This window comes from Anopheles ziemanni, chromosome 2 (genome assembly GCF_943734765.1).
Source record: "Anopheles ziemanni chromosome 2, idAnoZiCoDA_A2_x.2, whole genome shotgun sequence".
NCBI lineage: Eukaryota > Metazoa > Arthropoda > Insecta > Diptera > Culicidae > Anopheles > Anopheles ziemanni.
This window is the reverse complement of record NC_080705.1, coordinates 85,893,531-85,910,954: the sequence shown is the minus strand read 5'-3', so window position 1 is coordinate 85,910,954 and position 17,424 is coordinate 85,893,531. Positions and strand designations below refer to the sequence as shown.

The following is a 17,424-nucleotide window of genomic DNA, read 5'->3' as shown; positions in this document are numbered from 1 at the left end:
GCTTCAAAAGAAGGTATTCGGTTGGGGGAAGCAAAGCTTTTCGATGAACACACCCGGTATGTCAATGGGTCTTATGTCGGAACTAAGCTCTTGAGACACATTGGAAAGGTAATTGAAATCATTGGTTACCTTTCTTCAAAACTAAGGAATGGAATGAAAACTTGAAACAAAAATGACACTCTTCATGCATTCGTGATAGTTTTGCTTTCAATTTCTCTAAAGATCATCTCGACAACTAGAAACTAAGCTGAAACTATAGAACATGAAAAAGGGTGGAAAATGGATATAAAATTTGACAAAACGCAGAAAAACTCCCCCAAGAACCTGCTACTGAGAACTAAATCCACAAAACTAAGTGTTAAAGTTAACGAATTATATATATATGGTAGAGGGTAAAATACCCGCAGAGAGACACAAATGATGTTCTACGTATATGTTACAAACTAATATAACTTGTGTAGCGTATCGAACCGAGTATAACTGTCTTAAGGAACTATGCCGTGGTTCTTATTTTGAACCGGATCGTTGCTAGAGTAAAAGAAAATGTACTACTCTATGGTTAGTAAAGTTACATATGTTATTTGTTTTAATTACTCACAGTGTTGCTTAACTGATAAACGTAAATAGATGTTTTAATAGTTTTGCTACCAGTAACTTTTTCGTATTTCGAATTTATTGACGAAGTTTATTTTTTTTGCCGCAAATGTCTAGAAACTAGTGGAATTTCGATTTGATGGAAATCATTATATCAATCTAGTCGAATAGGCTAAACAAGTAGTTTTCTAATGGTAAACGTTGGTTCGACTACGTTACTATCCTAAGGATAATGACTAGAGTTGGAGAATGCGACGGGGAATGGGGGTCCGCCGATCCTCTTCTTACACTTGACACTTCTACAAACTAATGGATGGATGGATGGATTACGAAAATTTAGAGATCCGTCGCTACGGCTACGATCACTGGCCAACTGGGGTTTCGGTTAGAATGATAATTTTCCAAAATTTCACTACTTACTAACGAAGACGTATCTCCAGCGAAAAACGATGCTCGAATTTTCGATAAGGGATAAAGAGAGGATGTACGAAATATACCTGTAAACGCTACCCTGCCGAATGGCGGAGGAAAAAACAGTATTTGTTTGGCTTTTGCTAGCGGGGCAGATTATAGTCGATCAGTTTGGCCACCAACACCGCGATTAACGACTCGAAAGCCCCGACGGAGACGACCGACCGTGCTCAGTTGTCAGAATCGTTCAGCTCGTTCAGTTCAACGCTTTGGTCTTCGAGACTGCGCTTTATTTCTGCCAGCGTATCCATGATGAGCTGCTGCTTGGCGTCGGCATCGCTGTTGCCATTTTTCTTCACATCCTGCCCATCCGCGGGCAACGGTCTCCCGTTGTAGGGAACTGCAATGTAAAATCAAGTGTAAGAAAAAGTGTAAGCAACAACAAGGTATAATTATGGAATTAGTGTAAGCCATAGGTATTTAAAACTCGATCAAGATTAGAAATATTGACGAAAAATATCGGAAAAGTATTAAAACATTGAAAAACATGATTGTAACAACAGAACCGTTTCGTTTCAAATCGAACCGGATCGAACCGGGAATTGGAGTAGTACGAGGCTGCGCTCACCAGATGACGCTAGTGAGGCCACCACCGGTTATGAACCGGTTATTTCGACCGGTTCGGGCCGACCAATCACAGGCCTCCGTTTAATGTGTCCGTTGAACAGTTCTAAAATGCTTGCGGAATTAAAATTTGTAAATGTTTAAATGAAATCAAGACGAATTTCGAGCATTTTGCAAATTTTGTGTCAAAGATGAAACATAAATGTTTAAATAGGAGGATCTTATTGGTTTTTCGAAAAATAACCTCAGATCGTTGACTGGTATTCCGTGAATCGAAATAGTATCATTGGACTCGAAACCATATTTCATTTCTACTATTTCATTTTCTTTAGTTAAGAACCACTTATTTTTGCTATCATTTTTCAAACAATAATCCTCAAACTAGACGCATATTTGGCGATATTAATATCAGTTGAATTGCTAACGATATTACTTTTTTTTCACATTCATAGATTTCGTTGATGCGCTAAAAGCTATTTGTGCCAACGGTTTATATCCAGATCGAATTAAATTTTTAATCTGATACAATTTAAAATTACACAATATGCCAAAGCGTTTTACGTCGTCTACCAAATGACTTAAATTGTGAACATTACTTCCTATGAACTCATTTCCATATGTATGTCCGTAACAGTCAACGAAGTGCAAAAGAAGCGAATTTGCCAAATCGAGAAAATGTGCATACTCATAACGTGATACGAAATCCAGCCCACGAACTGGCCTATGTAATTCTAATGGCATCTCTAATATCATCAGAAGATTTGAGATTTCAGTCACATCATTCAAAGCCCATTTTGTCCTGAAGCTACCGAACTTTCCATCACGCCATCCTACCAAACATTTCTTCATCCCCCACTGTAATGCACTTTTGGCAACCAAAATGGTTGTTGAAATTAGCAGTAGTAAAACAATTACTTACAATATTATCTTAACGCTCAAAATGATTACATTTATTTAATTAGATTTATATCTTTGATAAAAGCTCTGGCTGGGGAATCACATATAAAGTCACGAATGGAGACTGCAAAAGTGTGGCCATTGATCACCACACCATGTTTCAGCACATCCTCCATTTCAGCGACGAACGGGTTCAGAAATAAGCCGACATTACTGGGCTTACTTTTTCCGCAATAGATTCCTATTACCATTGGTTGTATACTTGAAGCTTCTTCTATATTGAAAAGTATTGGCCATAACTCGTCCTTTGAGCTCTTGTAGATTGGAAGCCCATCGACGTTTACTTTTATGGATATCTTATTTAGATGCTGTATTGCTGCGCCTCCTGAAGGCTACCACAGGCTCTCTTCCTCAACTCCTACTCAATACGTCCGCGACGTACAGAACGGTAACTTGTCGTCTAAATATCCAAGCTTGGGTACACGGGGAAACCCACCCCCTTGGGCGGATAGGCGGCAAGGCTGAATTGAGAGGTGGAATGGACTGCTACCTGGTAGTAGTTCATCCCCGAGCGTCTGTTCTCCATGTTAGGAGCGGCTCGAACCAGCGTCTGTCCCCCATGTTAGGGGCGGCTGTACACCCTGTCCTGGCATCCTACGGGACGTGAAACAGCTAGGATGCGTTGTGCCACCGACGAGATAGGAGGCGGGGGGAAAGGCCTTGCAAGCCACCCCCTGTACATTTGCAACGAACAGTCATCAAAAAGAAACCCCGATTTGGACCAATCATGCCCGACCTACGCGACGAAAAAAGGACTACGATTGGAAACTCGGTACATGGAACTGCAGGTCTCTTACCTCACCCGGGAGTACCAGAAAGGAGTCTCGGAGTGCCCCTACCGTAGCGATTGCATGATCTACCAGAGTGGTGGAGACAAGCACGAGCTCGGTACGGCGTTCCTTGTTATGGGTGCTATGAGGAAGCGTGTGATCGGATGGTGGCCGATCAACGACAGGATGTGCAGGTTGGGGATACGTGGACGTTTCTTCAACCTGAGCATTATTGATGTGCACAGCCCGCACCTTGGGAGCAGCGATGACGACAAGGACGCCTTCTATACGCAGCTCGAGAGGGAGTACGACCGCTGCCCACAACATGATGTGAATCGTCATCGGAGACCTAAACGCTCAGGTCAGCGGAGGGGAGGCCTATAAACCTACGATTGGTAGCTTTAGTGTCCACCAGCTAACCAACGACAACGGCCTCCGGCTCATAAACTTCGCATCCTCGAGGCACATGAACATTCGTAGCACCTTCTTCCAGCACAAACATCACCACAGCAGACATATTCCCAAATAGACCACGTTCTCATAGACGGAAGGCACTTCTCGGACATCATCGACGTACGTACGTACAGGGGCGCAAACGTCGACTCGGACCACTTCCTGGTTATGGTGAAGCTACGGCAGAAGCTCTGCGCTGTCAACACACTGCGTCACCGGCCTAACACCTGCTGTTGCCGAGGGCTACGCGTCAGCGCTTGGGGAAGCGCTACCGGACAACAACGCGACCGCCACGATGTCCCTCGATGACCACTGGCGTATGGTGGAGCGAGTCATCAGCAGCACAGCCGAGCAGACACTGGGCCATAAGCCACGTAACCAGAGGAAAGAGTGGTTCGATGACGAGTGCAGGCGGGCACTGTCCGAGAAGAACGCAGCGCGCGCCCGAATGCTGCAGCGCGAAACCCGTCAGAACGTGGAACACTACAAACGACTGAGGACACAGCAAACCCGGCTCTTCGAGAGCAAGAAGCGCCGCTTCGAGGAGTCGGATGAACAACTGTTGCAGCAGCTAACTCAGTCGGGGGAAACTCGCCAGTTCTACAGGATGTTGAAGAAGACACGAGGCGGCTACACGCCAAACGTCGCAATGTGTCGTGACGAGGAGGGCAACATTCTTACGGACGAGCGAGAGGTGATCGAAAGGTGGAAGTGCTACTTCAACGGACACCTGAACGGAGCGGAATTGGGGGAGTCCAGCAGCGGCGCAGGCAGAATTGAGCAGCACATTAGCCAGGAGGTAGATGACGAGGTGCTCCCACCATCATTGGACGAAGTCACTAGTGCCATCAAGCAGCTGAAACAGAACAAAGCAGCTGGCAGCGATGGGCTGGTGGCAGAACTATTCAAGATGGGTTCGGTAGAGCTTGCCGTCAGTATGCACCAGCTAATTGTGAAAATCTGGGAGCAGGAAAGGATACCGGAGGACTGGAAGCTGGGTGTCATCCACCCAGTGTACAAGAAGGGTGACAGAATGGACTGTGCCAACTTTCGAGCCATCACAGTCCTCAATGCCGCCTACAAAATCCTATCCCAGATACTCTTCTGCAGACTCGCGCCCCTTGCTACAGATTTCGTCGGAAGCTACCAAGCTGGGTTTGTTGGAGGCAAATCCACCACCGACCAGATCTTCACTCTACGGCTGATCTTCCAGAAGTGCCGGGAGCACCAAATCCCGACGCACCACCTCTTCATCGACTTCAAGGCGGCCTACGATACCATAGACAGGAAGGAGCTATGGAAGACCATGCGGCAGTACAGCTTTCCCGAGAAGCTGGTTCGGAAAAGAGCGACCTGGAAAGCGATTGGTGACCAGGCCATGTCAGCACGACGTGCTCAACTGCGAGCGGGCCAGAAAAGAAGAAGAAGAAGTCTCGACTTACGTGTCTTGGCTGGCGACGATGCTTCCCGTTCACGCGGCGGTGACTTCGATTGACGCTCGCGTCGCAATAGGGAGATACGTTCGAGTAATGCCCTTTTAGAATGTTCTAAAATGAAAATGGTTATTACATTCTATATTTGTGTTTCAATGATTGTCTATTAATTTGTGATTTTTTATTTACCTGGATCCTGATCGAGACTGCGTTGAATTTTCTCGAACGCGGAGCTGCACGTGTAGATCTTCCGCTTGAGGGGTTCACTTTGCGGACAGTAGCTGTCGTCGGTGACTGGCGATCCGATGTCCACCGAACGGAACGATATCAGCGGTGATTTGTGCATTCCTCCGTGACCGTTCAACGCCAACGGTAGATGCTGGGGCGGTCCTCCTTCGTGCCCATTGATTGCATCCTCCCCGTTGACGGTTGGCGCCGACGGGCCGTGAATGGTGTGCCGGAAGTTGTTCATCTGCTTGCCAGCCACTTCCCGGCGTGGCGGAGGCGGTGGTGGAGTTTGTTGTGTGCGCATCGACGACGCTTGTGCGTGTTTGGCAAGGTTTTCCTTATTTCCGCTTCCACCACCACCGCCGCTGCGATGCTGCTTGCCGTTGCTCTTGCAGTCCAGATTGCGACTCACGTCGTCGGAGTCGGAGTCGGACTCGATGTTGAGATGAGGGCTTTGGCTTCGGAACCGTCGCCGCATGATGGTCGGCGACTTGGAAACCAGTCGGGGCGGTGGCGGTGGAGGGGACGCACGGTTGGCACTTTGCTTGAGGTCGGCAGCGGCGGATTCCGGCGCCGAGGGATCACGTCCGGGCCGGGACTGGTGGTGGGACATGAAGTTGGACACGTGTGTCTTCCGTGGGAGTAGGACTCGCGTGTTCTTCGGACTGTTGGGAGCCGACAGGGAGCAGGAGGTCTCGTAGCGCAGCACCTCCAACCGCTTGTTCACGATGACGCCCTCGGCCGGGTTCAGGTCGGCCAGCTCGGGACACTTTTGTGAGCACGTTTTCGCCAGCTCGCGCCTCAGGTCGGCCTCGCAGTTGCGCAGCATCTCGACGCGTTTGTTCGCGGGAGGATTGCAGACACGCCGCGGACTCGCGATGGTGGTCGCGTCCTTCGAGGGAGGAGGAAGTGGTGGTGGTTGGGGCTGGGGCTCTCGGGGTGGCAGCGGTGGCGGTCCACCCGTCAGCTCCTTGATGCATATCGAGCTGTTGCTTTTCATCGAGAAAAGGATCGATTCGGCCTCGTGGATCAACTGCTTGTACTTCACGTCCGCTTCGAGGTCCGCCTTCAGCAGTGCCTTCTCGCTTTCGGAAATCGCCAGAATGCGACTGTGCAGCGTGTGGACCTCGGTGAAGGTGAGCGAGTTGCAGCGGTTCGTGAGTGGCGAGCCTTTGGCCGGCGTGCGCTGATCGGAGTCCGGTTGATTGCGCCGCAAGGAGACGGGTGTTCCGCCCAGACTTCGGCAACCCCGACCGCCAGCAACCGTCGACGAGTCCGCTCCTGATCCCGCTCCCATTGTCGAAACATCCGCCGGTTTCTTTCGCGTACGGACCAGCTTCTTCCGACGCCTTGATCCTCCACCGTTTTCGTTACTTCGCTTGGTGCGCATCGAACGCTGCTTGCACGAAGGTATCCGCTCCGGGAACTGGTGGATCGAGCAGCTGGCCGTGTGCCGGTAGATCTCCTTGTCCGGTACCTCCTGCACCGAACCGGTATCGATGAAGTCCAGATCGAGCAGATCGTCCGTATCGCACTCGTCGCCCGCATCTTGGCCCGTGTCGATGTCCGTTGGGCAATCGGTCGGATCGGAATCACTGCAGCTGCAAAGCAGACGCGAAAAGCGATCATCAGTTAGAGTTAAAGGGACTCGCTCACTATACGCACCTTAGAATATCGGTCTCCTTCTCGTAGTGGTAGCTTTCGTCGAACTTGCCCATCATCTCGTTGAGCGTCGCGTCCTCATCGCTGTCCTGGTTCGAACCGATCGTCACCGGAGCTGACTTGCTGTCCAGTCGCGCAATGTCACACGCTTTCTTCAGACTCCTTGGGGTGAGTATTTTCTTATTAACGATCTTCTCCGTCGACGAGCTCGAGTCCGTGTCGGAGAGAGCGTTGGGTTTCCTATCACAAATTAAACGTACAACGATGAAACACATGCGCCACCAACAATGCCGTCTAGCTTACGTGTTGTCGTTCTTATTGTCGTCCGTTCCGCTGCTCGATTTGATGCCGGACGAGGTCGATCCCGAATCTTGCTCCGTGCGCTTTAGGCAATTGCTAGCGAGGACTCCGTCGGCCGTTGTTAACCACGGGTTCGTACGAATGCGACATCTCTGCCGAGGCGATGGTGCTGAATGTGGTTAAGAAAAACATTTTTCAAATGGTGTTTCATTGTTGAAGCGGGAAAATTCGGGGAAGGATTGATCGATACGTATTTCGATAGTGTGTTTTTGGGACGATGTGCGTACTTGGTAAGGGAGTTATAGATTCTTTTTAATGAGATGGAAGGTTTGATAGCAGAGTTTGCAATCTGGACAGTGTTTATTCATAGGGCATATAACTCATATTACTTTATCTGCTTTGTTTTCTTCAATTTTGTTTCTTCCATTTTCTACAGACATAAGGACCCCAATCTCAACATGTAAATGAGAAAGCAGAGGGCCCAAAAACTTATTATGTTGCATGTTATTTCAAGCAAGCAAATCCTTAATAACTTTCCAAGAGAGTATCATTTGGTATACAGAAAATTGGCAAGAAATTATTTTGTTTCACTTTTAAATCAAATAACTTTTCAGTAGTTTTAAAACTGAAAAAGTCCCTTTTTGTGAAATGTTTGGAAAAGCAATAGTTAATACAAATAAATTATTTCTATGTTTTGAAAAGTGTAGGGCAGTACCTTTGCTAATGCATATATATTCATTATTCCCAAGCTATGCTGAGAATTTTCCTCTTTTTTAAATACATTTTTTTTAAACTGAATAAACGCTATTGCATCAATCTTTTTATTTTATCCCAAATAAAAACGCCAGAAGACGACTTCTGACAACTTTTTCTTCATCACAGCTCGATTCAGATAGTTCAGCTGCATCGCTTTCACATTACCAAGTTCTTTATTTACTTTCATTCGGAAGTAATACACAAACTCGTCAAGTATTTGATAAGACAAGCAAGTTTTTGGCAAAATAACTCTTGCATTAAAATTTGAAAAAAAGTACGGGGCCCTAACAGCCTGGGCCCAAATCTGCTGCTTAGTTTGCTTACCCTATGATCCGCCTCTGCGAGTAAGTCATTAGTGGTCAGGCCTTAGTGTTTCGAATTCCTATGGTGATTGAACAGTCGTTTAAGGTTTTTCAATTCGTAAAATATTTAGTAAAATATTGAAATCATCATGATCCAAACCCCCAAATAGGGCTTTTGTTCCCATCACTATGGTTTTCACTATAAATGTTTACTCACTATTCCTCAACTAGGAGGTTTATCATGGAATGAATCTTGAATTTTATCTGTCTTATCACATCTTTGTAGTGAATCGTAATGACGATAGTTTTCGATAATGTCTTGCCATTTAAAATTCATACTGTACGCAAAATCAACTAAAAATGAACCCTATTTTCCACAGTCTACAATAAACATTCACCGTATTTACACTATTTTCTTATTTTCCTGAAATGTTCCATTTACATTTCCTAGGAAGCTTGAGGACTTTTTTTTTTCAATTCAAAATGACCAATAATACTGATGCAACTATAGTTCGATGAATAATTCAAACAATTATCTGAATGTATTCTTCACTGATTGGTTTCTCTAAACTGTACCGAGGATGTGTACCATAATATCAACATAGTGGTGTTTTTTTCAACTTGAATAATCTAAACAAAATTGGTGTTATTAACACTAGAACTACCGCATTAGTCATTTTGACTGGTCCAGTTCTTTTTCAATTCCATTTATTTCTTAAGGTAAAACAATTCTACGAAATGTTAATGCATGACTCTCACGTATCCAATGGAATGATAATTTTTATGTGTTCAAAGATAAAATTTTCTTTTCAATATTGAACATAAATCGTGGTAAAGTTTCAACCGTAAAAATTGCGGTAGTTCTATTGTTAAGAACGCTCCACCAACTATTACTTACATAAGACAGCAAGAAAATGTTTAAACATGGAAATGTTATTCAAAAGTGTTTCATTTGAATGAAACTGGGCGTTTTCCGGGGAGGGGCGCACAGGAATGGTACAATTAAATTTGATGCTCGAACTGCGCTCTCATGAATGCATCATTTATTCATGCGAAAAAGGCGAACCCTATTCGCGTGCAATGTCACCAGAATGCAGTTTGGCCCGTTGCGCGATGAATGGCGCGCTAGTAAAAGTTTTATGGCGCCATCTGGTCTGGGGATGGGGATGTAACAAAAACCAAGTGGCAGGATGGACATAGTTTTTCTCGGGGTATTATTATCGGTGAAAAGTGCAGGATATTCCGTTTGCCGCTTCGTTGGCAATAAAGTTCATTCCTGGCGATGCAGAGGTGGTTGATTGGTGGCGTAACGAGGCCAAGTGTCTTTCTTCATAACTTTCTTAAGCCTTTCGAGTGCAATCTTCGATGCACGTGCGTCCTCCACCCCCACCTCCGGGAAAAGTAAATTTATTTCAAGCGCATAGCAGCAGCAGAAACACAATCGAAATGGAGACTCCGGAAAACCGAGTCGGCTGCTTGGCCTACTTTGATTAGAAGTTTCCCGATACACACAATGGGCAGGAAATAGAATGCAATAATACGGTTCCGTCGTACACACACACACACACACTCACACTCAATGCTCCGGTAGTGCTGCATGCCGAGATTCTTCTGCATAACGGGACTCATCGCGACTGCATTTGGCGGCTGGGAGGTTGCGACCGCCGTTGACGATGGCTGCTGGGGTTGCGATAACGCGCCCGCTCCGGCCGCCGGCTTAAAGCTTGACAGGTGGGTCGTCGTCGTCGCCGCCGCCGGCGTTGCACTGGAAGCTGAAGCCACCGACGGGATCCCATTGTTCGTTCGTGGGGCAGACACGTGCTGAAAAGGATGTGACAGGAAATGGTAAAGAGAAAAATAAAGCGAACCAATCAACGCATCGGACTGCAGCCGGTAGAAGGGAAAGGAAACGTCATCCATCTCCTCCTCCACCCCCCTCCCACACCCGAAGGTCTGTAAATTGGCCATCTGTTTATGCGAAACCCCCACCCGCGGGAAATGGTTTGAAAAGAAACGAACGTAATCGGTTGCCAAGGGTTGAGCTGGGAAACCCGGGTTTGGCGAGGGGTTCAGTGGGAAACGTGCCAATGTGCACGGCAGCTATTCACGTGCGTTCGATGCCCCCTTGGGGATCGGCTTGGGGAATCATTTTAAACTGGCTGCTACGGACTGCATCCGTACGTCCGCTTTATTCCGATGTCGGATGCAATGGAATAAAAATATGAAAGGATAAGTCTCCGATTGGCGGGACCGGTGGTGGGAAAGGGATCGTTGAATTCTTTTAGATGAACCACAGCTGCCGGAAGACCCCGTCGGCGGGAAGAGAGACACGATGGAGGGGGAGGTTGTCTAGTGAATTTTTTTAAAGCTGCACCCAAAACGCAAACGGAATACCAAGTGGGAGGACAATCCGACATTGGGACATCCGTGTTCCGAGTTTTGGGGGAGGTTTCGAAAGCTTAACACGAACTCACGGCGTCTCTTCCTTCTTCACACCCCCTCCGGGAGGGACTCTTTTCTTCCTTTTCCTTCCGCATTTTTCTTACCTTGTCCGCGTCGACACAGAACTCCACATGTTTTTCCTCGATCCGATTAAGTGCACATTTGAATTTGGCGTCGCCGTGGTTCGCCGCCGGTCCCGTCCCGGTGCGATCGACGGCCCGGCCGTGCAGCGCTCCCGGCAGCGTCGTGCCCTTCGGGAAGTAGTGCGTCCCCGTGCGGATGTTGATGTAGTACTCGGGCGTGTAGGAACATCCACCTGGCGCGTTTGGATGGAGAATGGAAACGGTTAGCAATTGGTTTGGGCTGTGCTTCTGTTTGGTCGCAGATAACGGAGATGAGTTGGGAATTCAAAAAAAAAAAACAAACAAAGGGAAGCAAAAAGGGTGTATCTATGGGAGGAAAGGACACACGCACACCGGAAGAGTTGAGGCAATGTTTATTCAATTTAGTAACCACCTTTAGCTTTCAGCTGACAAATGGGTGTTTTTTCCCCGCTTTTTGTTCTGTCTTTTTATGGAGCAATAAAACACCCGCTACTTGGTAGCATTTTCCCAACGTGGGTTCCTAGCGTGTGCTGTGGGTGTGGGTGGGCGGAAGTGGAAAAGCAATAAAACCACTCGTCCCCGACGTGAGAAATTGACGAAGACCGAAGACCGCAAACATGCCTTCCGTCTTCGGAGCGGTTCGCACGCTTCTTTATCTGCCAAAACCGCGCGAGCTTTCCCTTCCGCGAACGATGCTTTCCCGGATGCTGGACGGACAGATTGGATGCAATAAAATTGAACGTGTGCCACGGGAGCCGTGTCGCTTTCTTCCTGTCGTCGCAGAAGTGTTTTGCTTCTAGAGGCGGGGGCGGTATTAAATCAAGCATCGAGACAACGCGGGGTATGAATGGTCGTGCGAATGGCCATTCGGTGAATGGCAGAGGCGGGGATATGTAGTGTGACGGGCTGCGGGGTGCACGACGCAAGAAAGAATATGCTATCGATTTGAGCCGATTGTGTATCGTAATCGTTTTCTAAACGATCTTGTCAGCTGCTTGATTCATGTTCGACTTTGTTCGCTTGTTTATATTCACATGGGAAACATTTTTCCTTTGTCGGCGAGCTTTTCCTCGCGCGGGGAAATGGCACTTTGATTGGCTTTCGTATTGCATAATATTGTGGCTACGGGCGGAGGTGGAGAGCAATGCGTCGTTGAATAAGTGTAGAAGAAATGGTAGTGCACAATTGTAGTTTCAACACACAAAAAAGATTGTTTATATTATTTTATTTATTTTAAATTTTTACATAAAAAGTCTTAGCAACGAAAAATTGTTTTTTAAAAAGCAAATTAATTTTAGAGGTACATATGTAAAACAAGCATAGAATATTGTTTAAAAAACAAACTGTTTGTCAAAAACCGAAAAAAATAAGTAAGCAGTTCTACAAAAAAAACGATCCAATAATAAATTTTAAAAACCATTCAAATATATTATAAACTAACTCCAACTGCGACTTCTAAACGAAAAGAAAAAGAATTAATTTATCTATTATGAAGCCTACTCTGGTATTTATCGCCTTTCTAAACGAATTTATTGTTTAGAACAAACTACTCGAATGCTTTTTGAAAACATTAAATTTGTTGTGATGATTAAAAATACCAAAACACAATGATGGCACTGAACTGTTGTAAAATGAAATGAGAAAACGCATAGACATTAAAAAAATATAGGAACCAATTAGGTAGTGAAAGGTACGCCCTAATACTAGAAAATCAAACATGGAAAAATTACCTTTTAATATTTTCTATTTGATTTTATGTCAATTATTAAGATGCCACTATCGAAAAGTTATAAAGTGAACATTTTATCAAAATAATAAAAGGCTACGCTTTAAATATCCATTTTTAAGTCCTGTTCTACCGATGGAAAGATGTTTAGATTATTCTAAAACTTAATATTTGATTGAGTAATAAACGTTATAGTTTGAAATGAAAGATAATCAATCATCAGTTCTCTTGATGTTTATTTTAAAACTTCAAATCAAAACATTTGTTTAGCAAAGGATTGGTCTGAAATACGATAGATCAAAAAGAAGTTTCTCATCTTAGCCACAGTTTTCTTTCATCATTGAATTCCTTTTTTGTTCAACATCAGCAACGTGTGGCACGTTCCGATTACAAGTGTATTATGGATGTAAAACGATTCGATCTGATGGAAGCATCCGTCGTTTGACGCATTTAATCATGCTCCCAGCATCGTATAATCCTGATTTAGGTCGATCGATCGCCTTGACAGCAAAAAGTTTAAGCTACTTTCCGTTCCCGTTCCGGTCATCGTTCCGGCCGGCGGATCCGTCCGCTCCGATGAAGGAAGCTGTGGGGGAAAAGACACACTGAGTACCGTCCACGCTGTGCGGTTCGGTTTCAAAGCGTTCGAGACGTTTTGTTCCAAACGAGATGAGAGTTTGCTCGCTTTTATCTCCGGGTAGCCCGGTCATGAAAGAGTAATGTTTGTTCGGGTGGGGGAGGACGGCGGCTTCCGAGATGCAAAACGGTTTCCGTTTTTCCACCGCTTCTCTGCGAATGATGCGAGGTCATTTGCATACGACACGGCAATACACGGCATCCAGCGTTGACCCAAATCATGGTGTTGATGGCATTCTCGATGGAGTTTCCTTTGTCGTTGCTGGAAATCATCTTGCTGAAAGGCTCGGCTGAGCGGTCAACAACAACAACTATCCGCTCCGCTTGGTTTGGCTTCCGGGCTCTAGCGTGTAGCTGTGGTTACAGTTGACACGGCCTACGGAAATGGGAAGCCCAAATCTGTCGCCAGCACGTCAACACCGCACAGCTTCGGTTCAACCGAGAGAGCCAGGGCAGACACGAGCGACAGCATTCGGGGTAAAGGGCTCAAGTTTTTCCACCGGGCTGGCAACATCCGGTGCCCCAATCCATGCGTTTATAGCTGCGCTCTTCCGGGCCACTCGACACAAATGGGCCGAGTTTCCCGTCGCCCGTCGATTCACGAAAATTTTCCCACCCAACGCGAAGGCAGGCCCCCGGTAAACAGTTTATTAGCATACAAATGTTGATAAGTTAGCTGTGATTTTTCTTTATGTCTTCCAATGCGGGAAAAAGGGCCATTGGGGGGGAAGGGGGCGTACATTGCTTTCTCCATCGAACGCGGGGAAGGTAGAGTGTCGCAAACTCTGGCCCGAAAAACAACCCGTCCCGTCGTATGGGTTTTTTCCCGTCGCAAAACGCAAAACTTTCCCGTTCACAAACACAAGTAGCCCCATTCAAGTTCTAGCTTTTCGGCGTAGAATCGGGTGGACGTCGGAAAATCGTTCCCAGCCAAAGGGACGGGTGAGAAAATACGGGTCGCCCGGCGAAGATTGGGATCCTTTACGTCCCGACAAGTTATTATTATTTTTATTATATTTGAAAAGGTACAGGCAGTTTGTGTTCCACCTGCATTCCACCACCGAATTCCTTCCCCCTTCTTCAACGAGTCGTGGTGGTGGGAAAGTTCGTTAGGCTGCGGTGTGGTTGGTCTAGCCTGTTTTGTCCCTCGTTTGCCTACGTCCCACCTCCAAGTTGCGACAGTTTCACCCGGATGCGGGAACATATTTACGTATTGAAGAGTTTTTTGTTACGGTTGGTTTGTGTTGTGCAGAAAAAGAACAGAAAAAAAACGTCAAGGGTCGAGATTGAAAGTATCATGACGCTATGAACACAGTTTCGGAATGTTTGGAATGGATGGACTTTGTACCCCCCTTTCGTTCACCTGTGGGCCAGAATTTTCCAATAAGCTCTAATGTGGCATGCGTGCACCGAGCGGAAGAGGTAATACCCTTTACGGCGCCATTCGCCATTCAGCCGAATGAAGTGATTGTGAACTTTTGCCGGCAATAAGCAATAATCATTTAAATGTAAGCTTCCGAGTGGGAGAGTTGTGTGTATGCGTTTGTAGGAAAATTGAAAACAGAAATCGAGCTTGCATCGCTATCGTTCTTTTGTAGGCTTTTCTCGTTAGGCGGAATGGAAAGACAAGCATTCGTGCAGGAAAGCGGGGAAATGTTTGCAATCTTGTTTTTCGAACTAGCAAATGTTGCATTACTTTTCCTCTTCCTTTTATCTCTCGTATTGAGTTGTCCTTAGTCGTGGCGTTAACATTCCTTTTTTAATATATAAAATGAATATGTTTATGCAAGCCCCTCATAAAATCATCCACCTCAAACTTTCATGCTCTGTTCGTTAAATAATAATAAAGGGATTCCCTTGATTTATCCGAGTGTGGGATTGTTTGAAAAACATGTTTTTACGAGCATCCCTTATGGGTTGAAATTTTACGTGAAGGTTTATATGCAAAAGTGGATCCATTAACCCATTAGAAGGGACACCCTGGTCGGGACGGGTTTAGTCGAAGCCTTTTCGGGAAAAAGGGCGTACTTTTTAACACAATCTCTCGGTGACGTCACTATGATCATACCAATGGATAAAAAGATAAGACACGTTTTTTTTTAAAAGATTTTTTTTATCGAAAAGTGAAATCGAGTAAACACTAAATATTCCAATAAAAATCCGATAATTTTTTTTTCATGATTCTTACTAAACTCCGGCTACGACATCCTAACAACCGAAGAATAATTAGTTGTTACAATATGATTTAATGTTATTGCTCGTTTTTCTAAATTATTTTATGCTTTACAAGTATTTATGGCTTAAAAGCTTTATATAACTAATTTTTATGTTTATTTTTAAAATTTCAAAAGATTGATAATTTTAAAACAAATTGATTGCTGTTTGTTATAAAATGTTAACATACAAAGAAATCAACTAAAAAATTGGCATTCAAAAGCGGAACAAAATGGTGAAGACTTTTACAAGTTCCCTCGGTGACGTCACCATGGTCAAACATGCCGATGGATGGAAAATCAACCGAATCACACGTACATCGCCCTTGTGTGTTCGAAAAATCAATAAAACTCGTACTAAGTTGTCGTGGGACGTTTCGGTGGAATGTGCGGGTGTCTGTGTGGCATACGACGTTGAGTTTGAGCAGATGGTAGCGTAAAAGTTCCCAACTTGGACGAAAAAGTCGCATTCCAACAGACATGAGGACCCGATACGGGGGAGACTATTTCGGCGTTTATTTCCGTCCACGATCGAGGGAAAGTCCCCCAGTGCCTATGTTTAAACCGAGAGCGCGTGGGGGTTGGGGGAAAATGCTTCCGCCAAAAATCACGGAAAACGCAAAATGGAGCAACAGGAGCTTGATTATTGGTTTCGTTAGGTCGCGGTTCTGGGATAGACGAAGGACGAAGGACGAAGGACTCTCCCGAAAGCGAAAGCGGAAAACGTCCAAAAGCGGGATGATGTGACAGGTTTCACTCTCGCTCCAACATGACTTGACAATTACACGTACCCTGCCCAATTGGAGAATTCAATTTATCGTATAATTTTGACGAAACGGATCATTATTTCCCGCCAGGCGGGGTGGGAGAAAATCTGTGGCAGGAAATCGAGCATACGATCCCGGAGTCGGTGCAATGGTGGACGTGGATTAACGGGAAGTTTGATTGATCGCTGGAGAAAAGTGCCACCGTCATCGGCCGACGGGTTCAAGACGCCCGTTTTCCCGTAAGAACTTGCGCGACTATTGTTTTTGCTCACCACCGGGGAAAAACTTCTCGTAAAAGAAACTGCTCGTTCACGATCGAGGGGTTTTCCACTGTTGTTTCGATAAGCCGCCAGCGAGTTTAGTCTGTTGTTGTGCACCAACTAGCCGTTTCCCAGTAAAGCTGTCAAAGAGGGTAGATAATTTTCCCTAGTTGCTATGGGAACCACCAAAGCAAACCACTCGGAAGAAGCACGCAGCAGACAGTTTGTGAGGTTGAAATTTTCCGAAAGAAAAGCACCCAGTAATCTTGCGCCACAAAATGAGGCCAAGCTGGTCCGAGACAATGTATTGTTTTGGGGTGGGTTTTTCCTCCGGTTCCGAGAAGGCGAACACGGGAAATATCACGATGGTGGGCGAATTCTTCGCTGGCGAAGAGCCCGGCGTGAAACTTATGCTCGGTGAGGATTCCATTACCGGTTGCTGGCGCAGATCCCGAGGCACTGGAGGCAGTCAAGTAAATCACATTAGCATAAATGTACTACCTTGATGTTGTGTGTGCGTGTGTTTTTTGCTGCCTTCACGCAAGGTACGCACCAAACCTGAGTGAAGCTCCGGCAAACGGAAGACCGGAAGTGGCTGGCCATTACGGGTACGAAAGGTTGCGCCAGCGAATCAAGCTTCTCCCGGTCGGACACGGACCCTTGGATAAATATGAGATGAGTGATGATGGAAAAGGTACCTCTCATCTCGCACTTGGCACGAAGTGGTTGAGGAATGTTTGGCGCAAGACGGGTGGACTGGCGGGGTTTTTCCTTTCGGCACCCAAC

General features: G+C 45.9%; 1 protein-coding gene across 1 annotated transcript in view; it reads right to left on the bottom strand.

Annotated features, from left to right (window-relative positions):
- Positions 1-1,235: 1,235 nt before the first annotated feature.
- Positions 1,236-17,424, bottom strand: part of LOC131281332 (uncharacterized) — a 30,103-nt gene continuing 13,914 nt past the window's right edge. Inside the window, exons 4-9 of the mRNA XM_058310658.1 lie at positions 11,037-11,248; positions 10,065-10,311; positions 7,436-7,601; positions 7,136-7,372; positions 5,440-7,071; positions 1,236-1,344 (exon numbers count right to left, since the gene is read on the bottom strand). Of these exons, the coding sequence (XP_058166641.1) occupies positions 1,236-1,344; positions 5,440-7,071; positions 7,136-7,372; positions 7,436-7,601; positions 10,065-10,311; positions 11,037-11,248 (2,603 nt within the window). The remainder of the gene's footprint in view (positions 1,345-5,439; positions 7,072-7,135; positions 7,373-7,435; positions 7,602-10,064; positions 10,312-11,036; positions 11,249-17,424) is intronic.